General features: G+C 34.8%; 1 protein-coding gene across 1 annotated transcript in view; it reads right to left on the minus strand.

The window, feature by feature from the left end:
• The window catches only part of tcf3a (transcription factor 3a), a 38,908-nt gene extending 14,175 nt beyond the window's left edge, over positions 1 to 24,733 (minus strand). The window contains exons 1-12 of the mRNA XM_056272672.1: positions 24,603 to 24,733; positions 24,399 to 24,519; positions 21,847 to 21,905; positions 15,549 to 15,648; positions 14,160 to 14,260; positions 10,120 to 10,264; positions 9,019 to 9,077; positions 8,266 to 8,344; positions 8,063 to 8,139; positions 7,068 to 7,238; positions 6,419 to 6,506; positions 2,101 to 2,236 (exon numbers count right to left, since the gene is read on the minus strand). Coding sequence (XP_056128647.1) covers positions 2,101 to 2,236; positions 6,419 to 6,506; positions 7,068 to 7,238; positions 8,063 to 8,139; positions 8,266 to 8,344; positions 9,019 to 9,077; positions 10,120 to 10,264; positions 14,160 to 14,260; positions 15,549 to 15,648; positions 21,847 to 21,905; positions 24,399 to 24,459 — 1,076 coding nt within the window. The 5' untranslated portion in view covers positions 24,460 to 24,519; positions 24,603 to 24,733. The remainder of the gene's footprint in view (positions 1 to 2,100; positions 2,237 to 6,418; positions 6,507 to 7,067; positions 7,239 to 8,062; positions 8,140 to 8,265; positions 8,345 to 9,018; positions 9,078 to 10,119; positions 10,265 to 14,159; positions 14,261 to 15,548; positions 15,649 to 21,846; positions 21,906 to 24,398; positions 24,520 to 24,602) is intronic.
• Between the last annotated feature and the right edge of the window lie 964 nt (positions 24,734 to 25,697).

The raw sequence follows: 25,697 nt of genomic DNA on the forward strand, positions 1-25,697 counted from the left end.
AGGCAGCGAGTCGTGTTTTCTCAGCGTTACCTCGCGTCTGTTTTAAAAATGGACCAATCAGAAGCTGCTGGAAGTGGGATTTGCAAGTAAAATGAGTGACACTACCAAATAATTATGACTTTTCCATGTTTTTGAAAGGCTCTTTTGCTCACCAGGGCTGCTTTTATTATAATAAAAATACAGTAAAAATTGTGAAATATTATTAGAATAAAAAAAACTGTTTTCTATGTGAATATACAGTAAAGTGTAATTTATTCCTGTGATCAAAGCTGTATTTTCAGCATCATTACTCCAGTCTTCAGTGTCACATGATCCTTCAGAAATCACTCTAATATGAGGATCTGATGCTCAAGAAACATTTCTGATTGTTATCAATGTTGAAACCTGCTTAATATTTTTGGGGAAATCGTGATAAGCTACTATACAAAAGTTTGGGGTACTAAAGATTAAAAAAGAAAGAAAGAAAATAAATTAATGCTTTTATTCAGCAAGGACGCATTCAATTAAATTAATTTCTATTCATCAAAGAATCCTGTATCACAGTATACCACAAAAATATTAATTGATAATAATCAGAAATGTTTCTTGAGCATCAAATCATCTATTAGAGTGATTTCTGAAGGATCATGTGACACTGAAGACTGGAGTAATGATGCTGAAAATTCAGCTTTGATCACAGGAATAAATTACAGTTTACTATATACTCACCTAAAGGATTATTAGGAACACCTGTTCAATTTCTCATTAATGCAATTATCTAATCAACCAATCACATGGCAGTTGCTTCAATGCATTTAGGGGTGGGGTCCTGGTCAAGACAATCTCCTGAACTCCAAACTGAATGTCAGAATGGGAAAGAAAGGTGATTTAAGCAATTTTGAGCGTGGCATGGTTGTTGGTGCCGGACGGGCCGGTCTGAGTATTTCACAATCTGCTCAGTTACTGGGATTTTCACGCACAACCATTTCTAGGGTTTACAAAGAATGGTGTGAAAAGGGAAAAACATCCAGTATGCGGCAGTCCTGTGGGCGAAAATGCCTTGTTGATGCCAGAGGTCAGAGGAGAATGGGCCGACTGATTCAAGCTGATAGAAGAGCAACTTTGACTGAAATAACCACTCATTACAACCGAGGTATGCAGCAAAGCATTTGTGAAGCCACAACACGCACAACCTTGAGGCAGATGGGCTACAACAGCAGAAGACCCCACCGGGTACCACTCATCTCCACTACAAATAGGAAAAAGAGGCTACAATTTGCAAGAGCTCACCAAAATTGGACAGTTGAAGACTGGAAAAATGTTGCCTGGTCTGATGAGTCTCGATTTCTGTTGAGACATTCAGATGGTAGTCAGAATTTGGCGTAAACAGAATGAGAACATGGATCCATCATGCCTTGTTACCACTGTGCAGGCTGGTGGTGGTGGTGTAATGGTGTGGGGGATGTTTTCTTGGCACACTTTAGGCCCCTTAGTGCCAATTGGGCATCGTTTAAATGCCACGGCCAACCTGAGCATTGTTTCTGACCATGTCCATCCCTTTATGACCACCATGTACCCATCCTCTGATGGCTACTTCCAGGAGGATAATGCACCATGTCACAAAGCTCGAATCATTTCAAATTGGTTTCTTGAACATGACAATGAGTTCACTGTCCTAAAATGGCCCCCACAGTCACCAGATCTCAACCCAATAGAGCATCTTTGGGATGTGGTGGAACGGGAGCTTCGTGCCCTGGATGTGCATCCCACAAATCTCCATCAACTGCAAGATGCTATCCTATCAATATGGGCCAACATTTCTAAAGAATGCTTTCAGCACCTTGTTGCCACCTAGAATTAAGGCAGTTCTGAAGGCGAAAGGGGGTCAAACACAGTATTAGTATGGTGTTCCAAATAATCCTTTTGGTGAGTGTATATTCACATAGAAAACAGATATTTTACATTGCAATAATATTTCACAATTTTACAGTATGTTTGATCAAATAAATGCAGCCTAGGTGAGCAGAAGAGACTCTTTCAGAAAACATATAAAAACATAATTATTCCAAATACTTGACAGGTAGAGTGTGTTTAAATGGAGGTGCACAGGGCGGCAGGTACCTCGATCTCGTACAGCTCTTTCCGTCTTTCTTCTCGTCGTCTGATCGATCTCCAATAGACAGGTTCTCATCATCTTCCCGATCTTCCCGCTTTATATCCGAGTTGGAGGAGTGAGAGGAGCGAGGCAGAGAAAGACCTGACAGACACACACACACAAGGAGGGATTGGCAACACAACATCACACTGTGTGACAGCAGCACTGTGAAAACATCCTGTAAAGGTGATGAGCTTAATGTTTTGGATGGTAAATTTAGACTCACTGTGATTAGAGTCTAAATAAGACACAAATTAGAGTTACTGTGTTGCTTTCAAAACATTAATTGCTCTGTTTGAGCTGCCCGAGTTTAGGACGAGACTTCAAGTCTAGCTTTCTTTTTGTAAACATTTACATTAGTGATGCACCAAAATATATATTTTTTTAACTGAAAACAAAATTAAAGTTCGGAAATAAACTATTTAATTAATCAAATTTATACACACTTATAAAACTGCCTTATATGCAATGTAAATCAATGATATAATTATGTTTCTACAATAATTCATTGTTAAATAACAGCATTGTTTTCATGACTTTATTCAAATATACAAGACATCACAACAGGTTAAGTACCGGTAAAAATATAATGATTAGGTAATATAGTGCATATATTTTTTTAAATGCTCCTCTCTAGAGTTATATGTATATTAGACTAACTGGTCTATGGCAATTGAATGGCTTTTCTGGAGTAAATGTGAACCACTTTGGCCTTTTTAAATATTTCTGGTTGCTGAAATTTCAATGCATCACTAATTTATAGGGGTGTAACGATATTTGAACCGAAAAACCGCGATACAGAACCCACGATTCGATGGCGTACCGAACACGCCCCGCCCCCTGCTACCCCGGCCCCGCCCACCGCGGCTCATTGGACATCATGTCTTATGTGTACACAACAAATTCAGTTTTGTAGCCTAACCACCATTAACACCAAATAGCAAGCTCCGTGTTTTGTTACTTTGGATAATAAGAAAGGTGTAATCTTTCAAATTCTGTCTATTTGATCTCGAAATTCAAACAATAAATGCCGTTTTGGCGCTCTTTGACGTGGCGTGACAGATCGCTGTACTAGCTCCTCGTTCAAGCGGCAGCGCGAGCGCGAGTAAACGCGATCATCTCTTCCTCAGTTACAGAATAAACATGCATGGACACCTGAAGGTATGTTGACAGATACAGTATACTTACTGAAAGGCATCATAACTCGTGTAAACACTCAATCAGTGTTTCAACAGCGGAAAGACGTCAATAAAACAGCATAGCTTGTCACTAGCATTATATTTACCTCAGCAGAAGTCATTCAGTGTCCACAACTTGTTGGTTCCTAGAGAAATGAACTCTTGCACTACATAAATGCACTATATTAGCCTATATATTAGAGCCCGACCGATATATCGGCGGGCTGATATTAGGCATTTTCCAAACTATCGGTATCGGCATTTATAATGGCCGATAAATGAATATTTTTAAAAATGCGGGTGCGGTGATTCATGTAAGGGTGGCGCTGTCAATACCTAAAAGCTGTCACAAAGAACTGGCAAAAGTAATGATTATGAATACAACGAATATAGCAAGGAGACATTTTAATTGTTTATTAATAAACAAGTGTTTTCAGTCAGTGTCAGCCAAAGATGAAGTTGACGATGCTGACTCGCGATCTTCAGTGAACGCGCGCCAGAGAGAAATGCACATTTCATTCGATTACATAAGTCTGTCTGTCTTTCGTTTTGAATTGTTCTGTTTAAAAGTAGACATTTCAATATAGATATATTTCAATTCTCAGGTCTATACGCTGAGTTTCGGTTCATGAGACGAGCTCCAGTTCACCCGCAGGCGCCTCCGTGTCGAGATTATCTATCGTCTGCTAAATTTACTTCTTAAATACAGGCAATTGGTTGATGATACATTGATTAAAATTAAGATACAATTAATACAAAACGAAATTCACTTTGAAACGCAAGGTTTTGTGCTTTCTGTTTGATGTCTATGTGAAAGTTTCAAAGCATATTTTAGTGCCACTTTCAGAGCGCTCACGTCCGTAGTGCTGAACTGTCGCGTCTGTAACATTGTTTTTTCCTCATAAATGCGAACACGAAAAATAAAATAAAATAAAATGAATATTTTATGTAGCCTGTGGAGACTGAGAGCCAACCCTTCTTCATCCGGTGGGTAGTAGCCTACTTGTGATTTGCGCGGTGTAATTCACAGAATTGATTTCTCTGCTACAGCCTCTGTCACGTATTGTGTGAGCTTGTGACTATTGCAAGCGCGCAGCTGAGAAGTCCTGATTATATTGTCTGCTATATTTACTTCTTATTTATTAAAATGCGTGGCGCGAGCGATCTCCGACAGTAAACTGATTCTGCTTTGTCTCGGGTAAACAGCTGTTGCGACGCGAGCAATAACGGCCGTGTCCGGTGTAGACACCGTGTTAAAGCTCATTCTGCCTGATAACGCTACGTTACAACATCAAGCAATATTCCAATAATTTATATAATTATAACACTTTATACAGGGCCATTTTGCATTAAGAGTAGCCTAGTTTCACGTTTAGTACATTTTGCTTACTAATTATTTAAAATAGTATAAAAGTACTGTACATATGTAATTAAAACCGTTTTCATTATGATATTATTAATTTTACTTTAGTAAAAAGATCTGAGTTCTTCCTCCACTGGTAGAGATTAGAGGAATTAAGACTAAAAATAGAAGATAAGGTTTTGTCAGTGACACTTTTTATATATTTATTGATACAAGTTATGACTAAATTAAAAGACAAAGTCGTTAGTGAAGATTATGCAACAGTATTTAGAATATAATATAATATAATATAACATGCAATGCAAACTAGTTTGGTTACAGCTCAACTGTATAATTCTCATTCTATCTTTCCCCCTGCCTCCATTACATATCTGTGTCACACAAGAGTTTGATCACCACATTTGAGTGATCATTGCACAACGTGTTTATAAAATATATTTATTCTGTTTATACTGTGTAAAGTACCCATCAAAAGTTTGTACACACCAATAGGAAAGTGTCCAAACTTTTGACTGGTATACTGTACTATAATACACATAAAAGATATTGCTACTGTATTATAATATACACATAAATAATATCGGCCAATATATCGGTATCAGACTTTTTTTTACTCCCTAATATCGGTATCGGCATCGGCCCCCAAAAATCCATATCGGTCGGGCTCTACTATATATTATATTTTACTTAACCTGTTAATCTTGATTATTTAATGTATGTTTAAAATATCTTTCATGAAAATGACAGCAACTGTGTAAATTATTATATTTCAATAACAAATTAGAATAAAAACATAAGTTAATGGAAAAACTGCTTAATGCAAAAACATTAACATAAGTTAATGCAAAAACATAAATTAATGCAAAAACATAAGTTAATGCAAAAACATAAGATAATGCAAAAACATAAGTTAATGCAAAAACATAAATTAATGCAAAAAAATAAGTTAATGCAAAAACATAAGTTAATGCAAAAACATAAGTTAATGCAAAAACATAAGTTAATGCAAAAACATAAGTTAATGCAAAAACATAAGTTAAACTGCAAAAACATAAGTTAAACTGCAAAAACAACAAAAAAAATAAGTTTGTTTATCATTAACATAAAAGTGAATGAAAAAAAATCAGTTTACATGTTTTCATACAATGTGTTGGGTGTTGATTATTATATCTAAAAAATAAATAGCATCTGAATTTAGGCTAAAAGTCTAGGCTCTGTTGTTAACCTTTAATGTAATGTGCGGCTCCTAGTTTACAGCATTAGCAGATATTTTTTTTAATCCTTGCGAAACGTTTAATTGTAATTTAATTGATTTAAAGACAATTTTTTTTTATTAAACCACTGTTTAAAAAAAAAGAAAAAAAAAGAAATTTTAGCTTTCTAAACCGAACCGAGACGTCAAAACCGTGGGAAAACCGAACCGTCAGTTTTGTGTATCGTTACACCCCTACTAATTTACATTTATGCATTTGGCAGCCACTGTTATCCGAAGCAACTTGCGTTACATACATTTTATTTTTATCGGTTCATGCATTCCCTGGGGATCGAACCCATGAACTTTGCATTGCGAACACTATTTTTGAGCCACAGGAAAGCTTTATAAGCTGCGTCTGAAAAGCATGAATGCTACAAAAATATCTTGCTGCATGCTTGTCCATTAAAATGCACAAAGCACATCATTTACGAATATAAATCAATCCAATGTAACAAACTGAGCATTTTGATTCAAAGAGTAGCACTGACTGGTAAAGACGTCGGACTGAGAAGTGGGCGGAGCCTGATGGTGTCCTTGCAGTGGTAAACCTGCGGCGTCATCACTGAGACTTTGCATCTAGAGAAAAGAGCAGGAGATGGGTTAGTCAACACTCAATAGTGAGCATCTGCCCTATCACTATATTAGGACATGAACTTCAGCATTTCAATATTTAATTTTAGAAAATGATCGTCAGATGAACACAAACTCAAAGGTTTTCACTACAAGCTGTCAAAATAAAAGTCTGGTTTAACTTGGTTTAAGAAATATATAACTATTGTACCGCAGAATGTACTTCTCAGAGTAATTATAACAATAATAGTTTATTAAAACATTAAGGAATATCAGACAAAATTGAACGGAATACAGAAAGAAATTTGTTGGGGGTTAACGGATTGCATAGGGCCCTAATAATGTTATTTCTGTTCAACATTTAATAAATTGTTGTTAAATTATAGAAGTTTCATGATTTAAATTAATTACACAAGATTTTTCATTTGTAAAATTAAATATTTTAACCATTAAAATGGAATCTTAATGAAATTTTAGGGGAAAATAAAACAGAATTTGGGGGGAAATAAAATGGCACGCAGCTCGCTAAGGTTTGAAACAGAGCCAGGGTAATAGGTGAACTCTCACCAGGCCCGGCAGACGGCTGACGAGCCCGAAGGCCTGACTGAGGGAGCCCAGGGCCGCGGCACCAGCTGGAAGTCCAGAGACGGCTGCGCTCAGTAAACTGTGCATGTCTGAGCCTACAGCATGGTTCCTCAACACATGAAGCGCTTCACCCAGACGGTCATCCATCTTACTCTGCAAAGAAGAGAAATTACTCAAACCACCACTGAGGCAAAGTTTATCAAATGCACAAGGCAGTATGCAACTGTGATTTTCAATGAAAATGTTATTTATATACAGGCATACACAGATATACACATGCATGCATACACAGAAACACACATGCATGCATACACAGAAACACACATGCATGCATACACACATGCATGCATACACAGAAACACACATGCATGCATACACAGAAACACACATGCACTGTTAAGTTGTTTTGATTGATACTGTGAAGCAGCTTTGATACAATCTGTATTGTGAAAAGCGCTATATAAATATATTTGACTTGACTTGCATACACAAACACATGCTTGCATACACAGAAACACACATGCATGCATACACAGAAACATGCATGCATGCATACAAAGATATACACATGCATGCAGACACACACATGCATACGCAGACACACACATGCATGCATACACAGAAACATGCATGCATGCATACAAAGATATACGCATGCATGCATACAAAGATATACACATGCATGAAGACACAAACATGCATACGCAGACACACACATGCATGCATGCATGCACAGATACACACATGCATGCATACACAGAAACACACATGCATACACAGAAACACACATGCATGCATGCATACACCGATACACACATGCATGCATACACAGTCAGATACACACACGCATGCACACATCCTGTGCAACACAGCAAAATCTCTAGTTTAAAATTAAGTTGTGTGCTCACAAGGACTACAAAGTCATATATTTAAAGCAATGCAACTGTTTTGATAAATGGTGACACAGTTGAACATACCGGTGCCTGCAGTCCTGTCTCAAATCCAGGCGATGGAGCAGGCTGAGAAGAACCTTTGGGCCACTGAGATGCAGAGGCTAAAGACACAAACACAGAAGTCAATAAAGCCCAGTGCGGACTGGCTGATACGCCGTTGACAGTGTCGCACAGCAGATGGCACCACAGAGCCATTTACACAGGAAAACAAGCTTCAGGAAACCCACCAGCAACATTTGAAGGAGAGCCCACGGGGGTGGAAGGGGTCGAGGAGAAGCTGTTGCCGTTATTGTCAGAGGGATATATCTAAAAACAACAAGAGACAACATTAATTAAAGGGTTGAGCTGAAGTGATCTGTAATTTTTGTGTTCATCTCAGTGTTATTTTTAATACATCACCCAAATATGTCACTATTCGATACATATCACGATACTGAACTCACGATAAGATATTATTGCGATACTCAAAGGCATATGATAAAAGGTTAACAAAAAATGTACTGTTGATTAAAATGCTAAATTTGATGTTACATTACGGCTGTAAATGAATAGGCTTGGACTTGGTGCTGAAACCCAAAGCAGGACAATAGAGACACCAGAATAACAATATTCATGATTCTGAAGCTGAAAATACAGAATTATTTTAGACGAATATGCTTGCACTCTGTCATTGACTAGATATATTTAAAATAATGAAAACCACTTTTTACTGGTGACATCAGACATTTGGCATTATCAGGAGCCACAAATATTCCTCCATTGCATTATTATACATTATATTCAACATTATATTTAATAGTTTAGTACTGACACTAAAACTCTGAAAACTTGATTTTTTTAAAAATTTTAATTTTGGGTGAGTTCTACACAATACATATTGTCACTATCCACGATACATATTGATGCATTTTTGCATTGCGATATATAACATCATTATATAGTTTAACATCATATTTAATTGTAAATGACGGCAAACTCACCGAAGCAAGAGCTTTTCCGATCTCTGCGCCCGAGCTCCCTGCATTCCCACCTCTGTTTACTGTATTGACATAGATAGATAGATAGATAGATAGATAGATAGATAGATAGATAGATAGATAGATAGATAGATAGATAGATAGATAGATAGATAGATAGATAGATAGATAGATAGATAGATAAATAGAGAGAGAGATAGATGGACAGATGGATAGAGATAGATAGATAGATAGATAGATAGATAGATAGATAGATAGATAGATAGATAGATAGATAGATAGATAGATAGATAGATGATGGATAGAGATAGATAGAGATAGATAGAGAAAGATAGAGAGATAGATGGATAGATAGAGATAGATAGATAGATAGATAGATAGATAGATAGATAGATAGATAGATAGATAGATAGATAGATAGATAGATAGATAGATAGATAGACAGATGGATAGAGATAGATAAATAGAGATAGATAGAGAGATAGATAGATAGATAGATAGATAGATAGATAGATAGATAGATAGATAGATAGATGATGGATAGAGATAGATAGAGATAGATAGAGAAAGATAGAGAGATAGATGGATAGATAGAGAGAGATAGATAGATAGATAGATAGATAGATAGATAGATAGACAGATAGACAGATGGATAGAGATAGATAAATAGAGATAGATAGATAGATAGATAGATAGATAGATAGATAGATAGATAGATAGATAGATAGATAGATAGATAGATAGATAGATAGATAGATAGATAGATAGATTGATAGAGATAGATAGATAGATAGATAGATAGATAGATAGAGAGATGGATAGATAGAGAGAGAGATAGATGGAGAAAGATAGAGAGATAGATAGAGATAGAGAGATAGAGATAGATAGATAGATAGATTTTTATTTAATACCATGTCAGCATCTAAGGCTATTTTCATGGCAAAAAACTGAATTACACAAATAAAAATATCATATACATACAATAAAACCAAGCAAACAAACACAACAAGTCAATGTGTATTGACAGAATGAAGCTGATGTCCACAGGTGAGTTACTGTGCACTGCATCGAGTGGGAGCAGCGCAGCTCTGAGTCGAGTCTTACCCATGATGCTGTCGCTCCCGTTGATGGGCGGCGTGTGGTTGGGAACGCCGTATCCAGCAGAAGTGGAGTGAAAGCTGGAGGGAATATTGACCTCGCTCCCGTGGAGAGGGTAGTTCTGCGGCGACAGGGGCAAAGGCTGGCGCTTCTGCACACACACACACACACACGAAATTATTATCCATTAGCATGTGCCAAATGTGTCACGTTATCTAAGGCTGCGTTTACACTGGCACAAAAAATCCGATCTTTTAAGTAGAGATGCACCGATTACAATTTTCTAGGCCAATTCCGATTTTTCAGAGTCTGACCTGCCGATACCGATTTTGGTCGATTCCGATTTCATTTTTTCTAACCACTTTACAGCACACACACACATTTATTTTGTCTCTTTTCTTTAGTAGAACATTTTTGAACAGTAATCGCTATAAAATAAGACTATATAAATGACTCCTGGTGTGGGAAATTCACACACATCTACAGTGCAGTGTTATGGAAGAACCATTTCCTTCTTTTCACAAACTAAAAACAAATTTTCATTTCAAAAAGAAAATTAATTTTATTTTCTGACATATACTCCAGTTCTTGTTAAAACACACCAGACATGCAAATTCTGTGCATTTTGGGCACTTTTGTGTGAAATCATATTTATTTTGGACTTTATGAACTATAATGAACTTTGGGCTAGTACTCGGTGTGTTTAAACCAGGGTCTAAATTAAGTTCTGGGTCAATATTTCCCCCCTCAGATAGTCCCTGCTCACGAGGTAGTACTTTCTCAAAAGTTCAGGAGCTTTCTAATTAACTACCTAACTAACTAGCCTGGTTAAATAAAGGTTAACTAACTAACTCACTTCCCTGGTTAAATAAAGGTTAACTAACTAACTAAGACACGAAATTATTCATGAGCACGTGGCAAGTGTGTCATTGTATCTATTTATTATCCAGATCTGGCGCTGCCAAAAGCCATTCAGACATTAGAAACATTCGATTGCTTTTCCACATGCGGTAATTAACTGGGTTTTTTCTGTGGTCTCTGACTCATCAAAAAGAAAGAAAAAAACATGGAAATCGGTCCTGATGGCATAATCTCTAAGTTTCAGAAACTTTATCACAGATGTAGAAACTTTCATTTAATGTGTATACAGTACATTGATACATTTAATAAATTAACCTCACTTTATGGTTCCAGAATGCTCCTATTTAACGCAAATTTTTATATAAACAACATCATTTTGGTAAAAAAAAAAAAAAAAGTTCCCAAACCATTGTGGTGAACGTTTAACAATTAACTGCATGTGTTCTGTGGTCTCTGGATCATTAGAAAGGAGGCAAAAAACCAGATGATGTCATAAGGACCTATTTCCAAGTTTCAGAAACTTAGAAAGTAGAAACTCGGATTTAATGTATATACAGTAAATTGATACATTTAATAAATGAACTACACTTTATGGTTCCAGAATGCTCCTATTTAACTCAATATATTATATAAACGACACAATTTGTCAATATTGATTTTTCACAAAACAATGTGGTGAACATTTAACTGCCTGTTTTCTGTGGTCTCTGGATCATTAGAAAGGGGGGAAAACATCTTTAGGATCTATTTTTAGACCTAATGAATCAAAAATCAGGTTTTAGAAACTTGATCACAGATCGAAACACATAAAGAAACTTGAATTTCATTTATATTCAGTTTATTTCATAATAAATTAACTTTCATTTTGTCACAGAATGCTCCAATTTACTCTATATTAGTTCTTCCAAATCAATTAATCACATTTAACATAAAAGTTTGTTTATTTAATATATGCGTGTATAAATATATACATACACACACATATACACACAATATATATATATATATATATATATATATATATATATATACACACATAAATACATATACACATACACACATTATATAAACAAACTTTTATGTTAAATGCGATTAATCGATTTGACAGCACTACTCAAAACAATTAAGTAACACTTACAATAAGGTTTAATATGTTAACATTAGTTAAAATGAACTAACATTAATAAATGCTTTGAAAATATCTTGCTCATGTTATCTAATGCACAAATGAAACCTCATTGTAAAGTGGTACTAACAATACATTAATTTAATAAACCATTTACCCTAACTACAGAAGATAAGAGTCATTATTAGAGATGCACCGATTACAATTTTCTAGGCCGATTCTGATTTTTCAGAGTTTGACCTGCCGATACCGATTTTAGCCGATACCGATTTTAGCCGATTCAGATTTTATCCGATACCGATTTTAGCCAATACCGATTTTAGCCAATACCGATTTTAGCCGATACCGATATTAGGCGATACCGATTTTATCCGATATCGATTTTAGCCGATCCCGATACCGGTTTTAGCCGATTTCCGATTTTTCAGAGTTTGACCTGCCGACACCGATTTTAGCCGATACCGATATTAGACAATACCGATTTTATCCAATTCAGATTTTAGCCGATTCAGATTTTAGCCGATACCGATTTCAGCCGATACCGATTTCAGCCGATACCGATATTAGCTGATACCAATTTTATCCAATATCGATTTTAGCCGATTCAGATTTTAGCCGATTTCAGATTTTTCAGAGTTCGAGCTGCCGACACCGATTTTAGCCGATGCCGGTTTTAGCCGATTTCAAATTTTAGCCGATACCAATTTTAGCCAAAACCGATATTAGGCGATACCGATTTTAGTCGATACCTATTTTAGCCGATTCAGATTTTAGCCAATACCGATTTTAGCCGATACCGATATTAGGCGATACCGATTTTATCCGACATCGATTTTAGCCGATTCAGATTTTAGCCAATTTCAGATTTTTCAGAGTTCGAGCTGCCGACACCGATTTTAGCCGATTCAGATTTAGCCGATGCCGATTTTAGCCGATTCAGATTTTAGCCGATACCGATTTTAGCCAATTCCAATTTTAGCCGATACCCATTTTTCAGAGTTTGGCCTGCCGACACAGATTTTAGCCGATTTCACATTTTAGCCGATTCAGATTTTAGCCGATTCAGATTTTAGCCGATTTCAGATTTTAGCCGATTCAGATTTTAGCCGATTTCAGATTTTAGCCGATTCAGATTTTAGCCGATTTCCGGGGTTTTTCAGAGTTTGACCTGCCGACACCGATTTTAGATTTTAGCCGATTTGTGATTTTTCAGAGTTTGACCTGCCCATACCGATTTTAGCCGATACCGATTTTTTCAGAGTTTGACCTGCCGATACCGATTTTAGCTGATACCGATTTTTCAGAGTTTGACCTGCCGACACCGATTTTAGCCGATTTCAGATTTTAACCGATACTGATTTTTCAGAGTTTGACCTGCCGACACCGATTTTAGTCGATTCCGATTTCATTTTTTCTAACCACTTTACAGCACACACAAATATTTATTTTCTCTCTTTTCTTTAGTAGAACATTTTGCATTTTTCATAGAACATTTTTGAACAGTAATCGCTATAAAATAGGACTATATAAATGACTCCTGGTGTGGGAAATTCACACACATCTACAGTGCAGTGTTATGGAAGAACCATTTCCTTCTTTTCACATCTAATATCCAACTAAAAAAATGTGTTCATTTCAAAAAGAAAATTCATTTTCTTCACATATACTCCAGTTCTTGTTAAAACACACCAGACATGCACATTCTGTGCATTTTGGGCACTTTTGTGTGAAATCATATTTATTTTGTCCATCAAAAACCCCCGCTTCACAGCTGCTCCCGCTTGCGGTGTGAAACGGCCGTAATTCACGAGGTTTCCTACATGTGCGTCTCCTGTGCACGTGTGATGCTGATGTTGCGCGATGTTAATCATGTGGCGCCCGAGTGCATTTGACCGGCATAAAATCGGTATATGTCAGACTGACCGGCAAGTCGCCGATCATGTGAAAATCGGCCGATTCCGGTCACCAGCCGATCAATCGGTGCATCTCTAGCGTCATTCAGTTGAAGCACATTATAAATAGTCCATTGTGAGACTGAATGCAGTTGTTCGTGGCTCACCTGTGGGTTTATGGAGGAGAACGGGGCCGGCTGACCGATGTGCGGCGAGTTGCTCATGACCGGAGGATAACCGGACTGACCCCAATGATCCGGGAGTCCGTCTGATAAAGCAACATCCTTTAATCAATGCTCGTTATTCATGGCAAAACGTGCAATCCAAACGAAACAGTCTGGCAGAGTAACTGTAAAATTATGCCCTTGTATAATAATCACATATATGGACGTAAAGTACTGAGAGTGTACATTATCTTGTGAGATATAAAACTGGAATAGATAAGAAATATTAGAACAGTTTGGCGTCAAATATTTTATTTTTACTAAACAATGCCTTTTTATATTTTATATCTACCTTAATATTTATGTATTTAAATAGTCTGACATGAATTGAAACATACAATCTGAGCCAAATATGAACAATTGCAAAAGCCTATTGTAAAAAAAATACATTTATTAAATTAAATATGAATTATGAATCGGATGTATTGATTTCAATTACATTTAGAGAATATAATAAATATATGTTTATTTAAAAATGCATGTAGCAATCAAGCAATAAATAGTAGGCAACAAAAAAAAAGCTTAAAAAAATTCAACAATCAATTGGATGATCTGAGTTTTGTTGGAAAAATTACAAATAAACACATAAATAAAAAAGGAATATTAAGATCAAGATTCTTTTTACTAATACTGCCTTTTAATATTTTACATCTACCTTAATATTTATGCATTTAAATAGTCTAACATGAATTGAAACACAATCTGAGCAAAAATATGAACAATTGCAAAAGCCATTTAAAAAAATCTATTCATTTAAATACATTTATTAAATTAAAAATGAATTATTAATTGGATATTGATTTCAATTACATTTAGAGAAGACAATAAATATATGTTTATTTAAAAGTGCATGTCGCAATCAAGCAATAAATAGTAAAAAAAAAAGGCAACAAAAAAAGTTTAAAAATTTCAACAATCAATTGGATGATCTGGGTTTTGTTGGGAAAATTACACAAAATAATAAACAAATAAGGAAAGAAAGAATATTAAGATCAAATGTTACTAATCGCAAAAATAAATAAATAACCCACAAACAAGATTTAGCTTTTTGACCACTGTTTAGGGTCCAGTTCTCACTATTAGCTGCGACTTATGCCTCAATAAACTCCTAATCACTGCTTATTATTAGTTAGTAAGCTATTTGTTAAGTTTAGGTATTGGGAGATCGGATTAGAGATGTAAAATATGTTCATGCCGAATAAGGCATTAATATGTGCTTTAAAAGTACTAATGAACAACCAATAACCTAGTAATTTGCATGCTACAACTAGTTAGCATTGAGAATTGGACCCTAAACTAAAGTGTGGCTCGATCTCCTGTGTGTTTACATACCTTGCATGTTAAAAAAGCCTGGATAAAGGTTTCCCGCTTTAGATCCGGGGTATCCGGTGCCGTCCTGGGTGTAGTCGTCACCGGTGGAGCCTGGATAGGCCTGCCAAGCAGAAGAAAAAGCTGGGATTTAGGTCAAGGGAATGTGATGTGGAATCGTCCAGAAGATGTGGTTCTGCTTTAGGCCACAGTATGTGTGCATGTGCAATAAATTAGGGAACATTCATCGGAGATCAGAGAACGAATCCTGACTCGAGGGAAAGTACAAAATAACCAAACCGACTACAACAACACGTCAATGGACAAGAGTTAGCATACATATGACACTACTATACATTTATTACATATATATTTTTTCTTCTTCGAGTTATAAATGTTTATATATTTATTTAAATTTGCCACTTGACAAGTGCTAATTTCATTTAGAGAAGATAATAAATATGATGTTTATTTAAAACTGCATGTAGCAATCAAGCAATAAATAGTAAAAAAAAAAAAAAAAAGCAACAAAAAAAAGTTTAAAAAATAAAACAATCAATTGGATGATCTGGGTTTTGTTGGGGAAATTACAAAAAATAACAAACAAATAAAAATACACAATATTAAGATCAATGTTAACAGCGCAAAAAAAAAAAAAAAACATCACCACTGTCTTCGGTCGGCTTTAGTTTAAGGGTCCAATTCTCACTATTAGCTACGACTTTTGCCTCAATAAACTCTTAATTACTGCTTATTAATAGTAAGTAAGCTATTTGTTAAGTTTAAGGATGAGTAAGGCCCTATTTCATGCCTTGATTCCTGAATCCAGGCATAAAAACTGAATTTATTGTGGAATAATAATAATAACGTGGAATTTGACAAATCTTGGATGAATAAATCAAAAGCAGGTCAGTTCACTTAAAATAAATCGCACTATAGACTAGTGTCTGTGAAGTTTATTTAATTTCGTATGATTAAAAGCTTAATGTTTTATCCCTTCATTTGATTGCCAGAAAAATTTAAATGCACAACACAGAGGCTTTTTTCACAGGGGGGATTCTTAAATCATTGATTATTAAAATGTTATTAAACCATTAAAATGGAATCAAAAAAACATAAAACAAAACACAGAATTTGAAAAAAAAAAAAAAAAATACAAAAATTGGAATTTGAGAGAAAACAAAAAAACACAGAATTTGTTGGTTTTTTTTAAAAGAAAATAAATGGAATTTGAGAGAAAACAAAAACAGAATTTGGTAAAAAAAAAAAAAAAGAAGAAAAGAAAACAAATGGAATTTGAGAGAAAACAAAAAAAATTGGTATAAAAAATGGAATTTGAGAGAAAACAAAAAAAATTGGTATAAAAAATGGTATTTGAGAGAAAACTAAAAAAATTGGTATAAAAAATGGAATTTGAGAGAAAACAAACAGAATTTGGTATAAAAAATGGAATTTGAGAGAAAACAAAAACAGAATTTGGTAAAAAAAAAAAAAAAAAAAAGAATTGGAATTTGAGAGAAAACAAACAGAATTTGGTATAAAAAAGGAATGAGAGAAAAAAAAAAACACAGAATTTGGTAAAAATAAAAAAAAATAAAAGGAATTTGAGAGAAAACAAAAACTATTTTATAGGGTCCTAAACATGTAATTTATTAAAAAAAGTAATAAATTGTTGTTAAATTGTATAAGTTTCATGATTTCAATTAATAAGATAAGCTTTTTGATTACTAAAATTTAGTTTAACCATTAAAATGGGAGTCCAAAAAAAAAAAAAAAACGAGCGGAAAAAAATGCAATCCAGAAAAATCCAAACGGAAAAAACTAAATATGGAAAAAACAAAACTGATTTCATTCATAGGGCCCTAGATGAGTCACAATGACAGATTAAACTAGCATTTTGTTTCCCTCCATGTTCAACACTTTAATAATAATATTGACGTTTCTGATGTGAAAAGCTTATTTTGATTAAACGGATATAACTAGTAGTCCCTAGTTGGCATTAACAAAGACATCATGTAGAAAACGCTGTATACATTGTTTTTCACCGATACAATACACATGACAAAGTACGCCTGTCTAGACATGAAAGGGTGTTAATATCATGAACATGTGACCAAATTACGAGCCAATTAAACACAACAAAGGGGTCAAATACAAGCAACGCTCCAGTGATCGGATGTCAGAGACGGTAAAAATCCATAGAAAATAAATAAACGGCACAAAATAGAAGAAGAAGAGATGCCGAAGATGATGCATGCACACAAGAAAGAAAGAGAAAGAAAGAGAGAGAAAGAGATGCATTCCCAATTACAGAGCCATCTGCCCATTCCTGGAGACCGGCCAACACCGCAGACAGCTGGAGACGCATGGAGAGAACGAGGAGGAAAAAATGAAAGGAAAGAGAAATAGATGAGGACAGGGAGAATAAAAATAGAGGGACTATTCGAGGGCCGTAGAGACAATAAGACCAGTGTTAAGAACAGTAGTGCAATAACCCAGGCATACGCGGATAAAACTGATGGAAATATACCCGTGCCATTTCTTTGAGATGCTGTTCTAGTTTTATATATACACTTTGAATCAGTCTCTTAAAATTGTAGTTATTTTAGTAATGCTGTTGTTTGTTATGTTAGTAATGCTGATGTTTGTTATTTGTATCAGTGATTGTCAATTTATGTTCGAGTACAGACCGTTTCAAAGCAGCTTTACAGAAAATGCATGTTTCAAATATTAAGATTAAGTTTTACAGGGTCAATCAAGGAAAACAATCATTTAAAAATAATAAAATAAGACATAATTTGCTTTATTTTACAGAAATACTGCGTTAAATAAAAGTTTTAGTGCAAAAATGTTGGTTGTTCTGACCTTGCACTTACTAGTTTTTATGGTTTTTAAGTTGAATCTATAAAAACCGTGAGATATACACTGTGCTCTATATTAATATGCAAGTGACATCAGTAGGATTTCAGTACAATAAACATTCAAATTTTAGTTTTTCCAAGAAAGTGTTTAATGTTTTATTTCTCATATCTTTTAGATAACTGGTATCAATCGACCTTGTAACCAATCAGATCAACGTGTGATCGTCAACCAGTGGATCTCTGAGCTGAGCGAGTGAGTGGAGGCGGGGCTCATTTGCATATTCATAGAACCGCGCATACTAAATGAGGCAAGGGTGTCGAGTTACATTCAAGATATTTTAAGGCATGAAGACAATTCTGACTTTTTTTTCCCAGAATTGCGTGATATTAAATCCCAATTGCGTGTTTTAAATTACTAATTGCGACATAAACATGCAATTCTGAGAAAAAAAAAGTAAAAAAAATTGTGAGATATAAACTCGCATACTTTTTTATTTTTTATTCTGTGGCGGAAACAAGCTTCCATAGGAGAATATGGAAGATTATTGAAGAATATATCAATATATTGAAGAATATATCCTACTGATATGCCACTTACATTAATATGGAACAAGCATACAACAGTAAAATTTGGCTATTTGAGATTCTCAGCTGTGATCAAATGACCGATTAACGGGATAGTTTACTCAAAATGAAAATTAAGTCATCATTTTGTCATCTTTCTAAACGACTAATTTGCTTTATTTTACAGAAATACTGCATTAAATAACAGTTTCAGTGCAAAAATGTTGGTTGTTCTGACCTTGCACTTACTAGTTTTTATGGTTTTTAAGTTGAATCTATAATAACCGTGTGATATACACTGTGCTCTAAATTAATATGCAAGTAGGATTTCAGTACAATAAACATTCAAATTTTAGTTTTTCCAAGAAAGTGTTTAATGTTTTATTTCTCATATCTTTTAGATAACTGGTATCAATCTCAGACAGGTTTGTTAAAGTCCCCCTGTGATGAAAATCCAGCGTTTAATGTTGTTTATGTGTCTATGTGGTGTTTTTAATACGCTTTACGCCATGTGTAAGTTCATAAGTCGACAGCATTGCTGAGTATTTTCTGCTTAAAACAAAAGACAGTCTCAAAAACACGGTTTGAAATCGCTGGTGTTTCTGACGTCACAAACGACCTTGTAACCAATCAGATCAACGTGTGATCGTCAACCAGTGGATCTCTGAGCTGAGCGAGTGAGTGGAGGCGGGGCTCATTTGCATATTCATAGAACCACGCATACTAAATGAGGCAAGGGTGTCGGGTTACATTCAAGATATTTTAAGGCATGAAGACAATTCTGACTTTTCCCCCCCAGAATTGCGTGATATAAAAACCCAATTCCATGTTTTAAATTACTAATTGCGACATATAAACATGCAATTCTGAGTAAAAAAAATCTAAAAATTCTGTGATATAAACTCGGATACTTTTTTATTTTTTATTCTGTGGCGGAAACAAGCTTCCATAGGAGAATATGGAAGATTATTGAAGAATGTATCAATATATTGAAGAATATATCCTACTGATATGCCACTTACATTCATATGGAACAAGCATACAACAGTAAAATTTGGCTATTTGAGATTCTCAGCTGTGATCAAATGACCGATTAACGGGATAGTTTACTCAAAATGAAAATTAAGTCATCATTTTGTCATCTTTCTAAACGACTATGACTTTCTGCTTCCGTGGAACATAAAACAAGAAATTCTGCAGAAGTTGCTCTTGGCTCAACAGACCCAAACTATTATTATTCACTGAAAATGCAAATGTTGTGACGGCTCCTGATCACTGGGATGATTTTATTAAAATAAATAGAGCAGCTGAGAAGCTAAATTTCTACAGAAAGAAAATCATACGATCATATGAGGGTGTGTGTGAATGACGACAACTTTGATTTGAATGAAGTCTGAAATTCAGTGTACAATTGCTGTTTTTTAATACTTTGCGAGTAAATATTGTGTCAAATATTCATTTAATATCCGCTATTGTGCGTACATCTTATATAATTACTGTATTTCCCAGAAAATAAGTAGTACCTGACTAGAAGTCACACTGGGTCAAAATTGCATTATTGATAGAAAAAACCCAATACATTCAGAAGTAACAAAAAGATGTAAAAAAAAAAAAAAGGGGAAAATACATTATACAATTAAACTTGCTCACGTACGTCTCTCATTTCGCTTGTTTTGCATAAGTAGCTTTGAAAAAATATGTATTGTGAAAAGCGTTATACAAATAAATGTGTATTGAATGAAAGTCACAGCATGTTTCAGACAATAACTAGGAGGGAAACAATATATTGTTATACAAAAATGCAACATGTATCGTGGATAGTTCATCCAAAATGGAAATTACTGAGTTTTAGTGTCAGTTCAACATCAAACTACTATATAATGTTAAATATAAATGTACAATAATGCAATGGGGGAATATTTGTGTGTCCTGATAATGCCAAATGTCTGTTACCAGTAAAAAGTGGCTTACATTATTTTAAATCTATCTAATCAGTGAAAGAGTGAAAGCATATTTGTCTAAAATAATTCTGTATTTTCAGCTTCAGGATCATGAATATTGATATTCTGGCGTCTCTATTGTCCTGTGTTGGGTTTCAGCACCAAGTCCAAGACTATTCATTTACACACACAATGTAACATCAAATTTAGCATTTTGGGGTGGTGATGGCGCAGTGGATAAGACACATGCCTTTGGTGTGAGAGACCCGGGTTCGAATCCACTGTGAGACACCAATGTGTCCCTGAGCAAGACACTTAACCCCTAGTTGCTCCAGAGGCGTGCGACCTCTGACATATATAGCAATTGTAAGTCGCTTTGGATAAAAGCGTCAGCTAAATGAATAAATGTAAAATGTAAATTTTTTACCATGTCTTGGAGTATCGCAATAATATCGTATCGTGAGTTCAGCATCGAATCGTGACATGAGGGCATTGTTAACCCCCTTAAAAAAAACATGACTAAGATTTTGGGAAATACGGTAAATTGTATTTATCGCGTTACTTTTTGCTCTATACTGGAAACAAGGAAAACCGAACAGTTTTAAATAGGAAACAGAACATGCACCACTGCCCACGTCAACTCGCCAAGGCCTCGGAGGAATTAGTGGATGAGCACTTTGTCCATGCGAGAGATTTGCAAAGGCAGTGTGTGAGGCAGGGGTGTTTCGACTGCATGCACATGCAAGCAACCATAAAGGGAAGGAGAACATCTGCACACTCCCGTGGAGAAACTATAGGCAGCTCGCAGTATGCATGTAGTGTGTGATATGAGCACTACAGAAAGTGTGTGTGTGTGTGTGTGTGTGTGTGTGTGCATGTGTGTGTTTTGGGTCAGATTGATGGCACGTGGCGTGATAATCTGGGCTCAGACACTAATGAGGCCACGTCGACACTCACCGAAGATATAGACGTCGGCAATCCATGAGGAACCTTCCGGATCTTCTTGGGCAGCGGATCTGAAATGAGCGATCACAAATGCATGCCAAAAACTGATTAAGGTGATCATGATTGATGAGCTGATGCAAAAGATGACACCATGATTTTCAAAAACCACACATTTTCATGAACGCGTGTCGTCATTGCATGTGCTCACGAAACCATAATGCATACGGGAAAATATCACAAAATATGCCACTTGAATATAATACAAGGCTGCAAGATAACACAAATAATAGAATAATATTGCAATTTTTTTAAATAAATGAGCTGCATGCATGTAAATGCAGTGCTGCGATTCATTCTGAAACCAGCAGCGCATATATATATATATATATTAAAGATGCACGATATATCGGCCACCATATCGGGCGATATACAGGAGAAACTCGAAAAATGAGAATATCGTGCAAAAGTTCAGTAATTCAACTTAAAGGTGAAACTAATATATTATATAGACTCATTACATGCAAAGTGAGATATTTCACGCCTTTATTTGTTATAATTGTGATGATTATGGCTTACAGATATGAAAACCTTTTCACAATATTCTAATTTTGAATTTGGGGTTTTCATAAGCTGTAAGCCATAATCATCACAATTATAACAAATAAAGGCTTGAAATATCTCACTTTGCATGTAATGAGTCTATATAATATATTAGTTTCAGCTTTTAAGTTGAATTACTGAAATAAAAAAACTTTTGCACGATATTCTAATTTTTCGAGTTTCACCTGTATGTTTATTTGTAATGTTATCGTTATCGGCCCGATAAAAAAAATTGGCTTATATTTTAAAGCTGATGAATAATGTATTATTTCCTTCAGCTGAGACACTTCAGATGTGCACTGTTCAACATGATGGTTTTGAATGATTTGAAATATGATTGGAATCACTTTGAAAAGGAAAATACAGTAAAGTGCAACACGCGTCAAATCGGCTGCATAAAATTATAATGAGAACTTCATAATTGTGTGCTTAACCCTCTAGGCGCCACGGTCGAGTTTACTCGACAAGATGAGGCACTGAATAAAACGGCCGATTTTGTCAAATTGGGTGTCAAATTTCGTTCGACCTCCCCTCCACTGGATGGCAGACATGTCATATTTCATCCCCGAATCAAAAAAACGTCATGTTTCTATACAAAATGTTCGAGTTAGAGCGCATTGAATCAATGAGATCAAAAGCGGAGCTAGTGTGCGAGTGAGCCATGTTATCAGATCCTCTCCGCAATCGCGGCGACAGTATTGTGGTGGAGACTTTGTCTAATGCCACTGGGTATGTTAGACGAGGTCGAAGTATTCATAGGACAGTTAGGAGACAACGTGGATGCAGGGTGGGGAGTCGCAATGACAATGACAGCAGTCCGAGCTGTGCACACTCGGCGCGCGCTGCGCGAGGCAGATCTGGCCGCGCTGCTCGTATCATCTCACTCATGATCTGTGCGAGTGAGCGTTTGAACTAAACAGGTCTTGTCTACTTGTGTTTGTATGTCATATGAATAATATATATGTGCCCCATACATGGAATCAGAGTGTCTACTGTATTTAGTAAATGGAAAATCTCTACAGCAAAAGGCCAACCACTACATGCATTCGGTTTGTTTCTACCATTTATTAGTAATGATTTACACAGTTTGTTTACTACTTACTATATACCTGAGCATTCAGTATTGTGCAATATAACATACAGAAGGTGATGGACATTTTGGGGGGAAAGAAGTGCTGCATTTTATCATTAAAACATGTGACTTTTCATGAAAATTCTATAATCCAAGATTGCCGCCACCATATGACGTCATAATATGCAAATTAGATGGAAAAATGTAATCCCTACATAAACTTTGGGTCATCCTTAATATTTCTCTAATTTACAGAAAGTCTCTATCTTTTATCACTTTTAAGATATAGCCTTTTGAAATTGAGATGTCAAAATCGAACGTTTTTAGGAAAAAACCTCTGGCGCCTAAAGGGTTAAGACATGGTGAGGCTTTTGTTTTGCAATCGGGCTCTCAAAAGTTATATCAATATTTGGATTTAGATTTATCGGCCAATATATCGGTTATCGGCTTTATATCGGTTATCGGCTTTCAAATATAAAGAATTATCGGTTATCGGTTAACCAAAAATGTCATATCAGTGCATCCCTAATATATATTTTTATAGGCAACATGTCAGAATAAAAGCTCAAAGGGTTGTCGCTTGAACACAAAGAAATTAAGATGTAATTCTAAAGATCGCAATTTTACAGGAAAATAAATATTTGTATTAATTTTTTTTCTTTTATAATTATTTTTATTTTACAGTACAATATTATTCTTACAATATATTTCTTATGTTGTTTAAAATATAGACTATATTTAATAATAGTGGTCATTATGCAAATATTGTTAACAACCAACCAATCACAAGCCAGCATATCTATCAAACCTAAAGCCATGAGGTTGAAATGCACCGATCCAGATCTAGGGCTGGACGAAAATTATTATTTTTTAATTTTTAATCTCATCTCACCAATGTTGGAGTCGGCCGGCCTCCGGCGGTGAGGACTGTAGAACTGAGATGACACTTTCATGCCCGGCGAGGAAAGCCCATCGGACCCTGGGATGTTAATATCACCTGGCAAGAGCTGCGGCTAAAAATAAATAAGAGCTCGATGAAGACGAAACCCACAATTGGTCGCCAACTTAATAACAGCAGATTTGATGTGTTCATTACCTGTGTAACAGGGTATCCTCTTTCAGATTTCCCTGGGGGGGAAAAAACACAAAAAACTCTTGTATTCAGGCAAAACGGTTCAATTATTACAATTGGATTACTTATAGCAAGGGTTATACAGAATCTGAAATAATTTTTTGCTGTCGTTTACATTTTTTTGTGCTGGCTGTATGAAAAAAATCTAAGAAAGTCTGGGAATGCATTGAGCACGTCAACATGAAAAAGCATTAGCAACTTATTTAACTTCAATAATGTGGCACAAATCTGAGCGAAACAGGATACTTGAGGAGAAAAGCCAGGACTTACAGAACAGATTGATGAAAGCTAGTCAAATTTGAATTAATATTGCCGTTAAATACGGTAGTGCTGATAATAATCAAACATTACTATTATTAATGCATTAAAACTTTCCCCTTCCAATTCGATATATATATATATATATATATATATATATATATATATATATATATATATATATATATATATATATATATATATATATATATATATATAATTTAAATGAATTAGATTTATATTTACTATATATATTAGGGCTGTCAAACGATTAATCGCGATTAATCACATCCAAAATAAAAGTTTGTGTTTACATAATATATGTGTGTGTACTGTGTATAATTATTTTTAATACATAAATGCCCACACATGCATGTGTATTTAAGAAATATTTGCATGTATATACTGTATATAGACTGAATGTAGCCTATATATAATGTATATTTTATATAAATATAAACATTTCATATATAAATAACATTTTTCTTAAATATATACATGTGTGCATTTATATACAAAATAATTATACACAGTACACACACATATATTATGTAAACACAAACCTTTATTTTGGATGCGATTAATCGTGATTAATCGTTTGACAGCCCTAATATATACATATATATAGTAAATATAAATCTAATTCATTAAAAAAAAAAATATATATACATATATATATATATATATCAATTAAAATGACTTTAATTTTATATATATACATATATATATATATATATATATATATACAGTAATATTTATAAATATTTTTAATGTTAATATTTAAATATAATTAAAGTAATT

Source organism: Rhinichthys klamathensis, unplaced genomic scaffold (genome assembly GCF_029890125.1).
Source record: "Rhinichthys klamathensis goyatoka isolate OS25496 unplaced genomic scaffold, OSU_Roscu_1.1 h1tg000342l_1, whole genome shotgun sequence".
NCBI classification, from domain to species: Eukaryota; Metazoa; Chordata; class Actinopteri; order Cypriniformes; family Leuciscidae; genus Rhinichthys; species Rhinichthys klamathensis.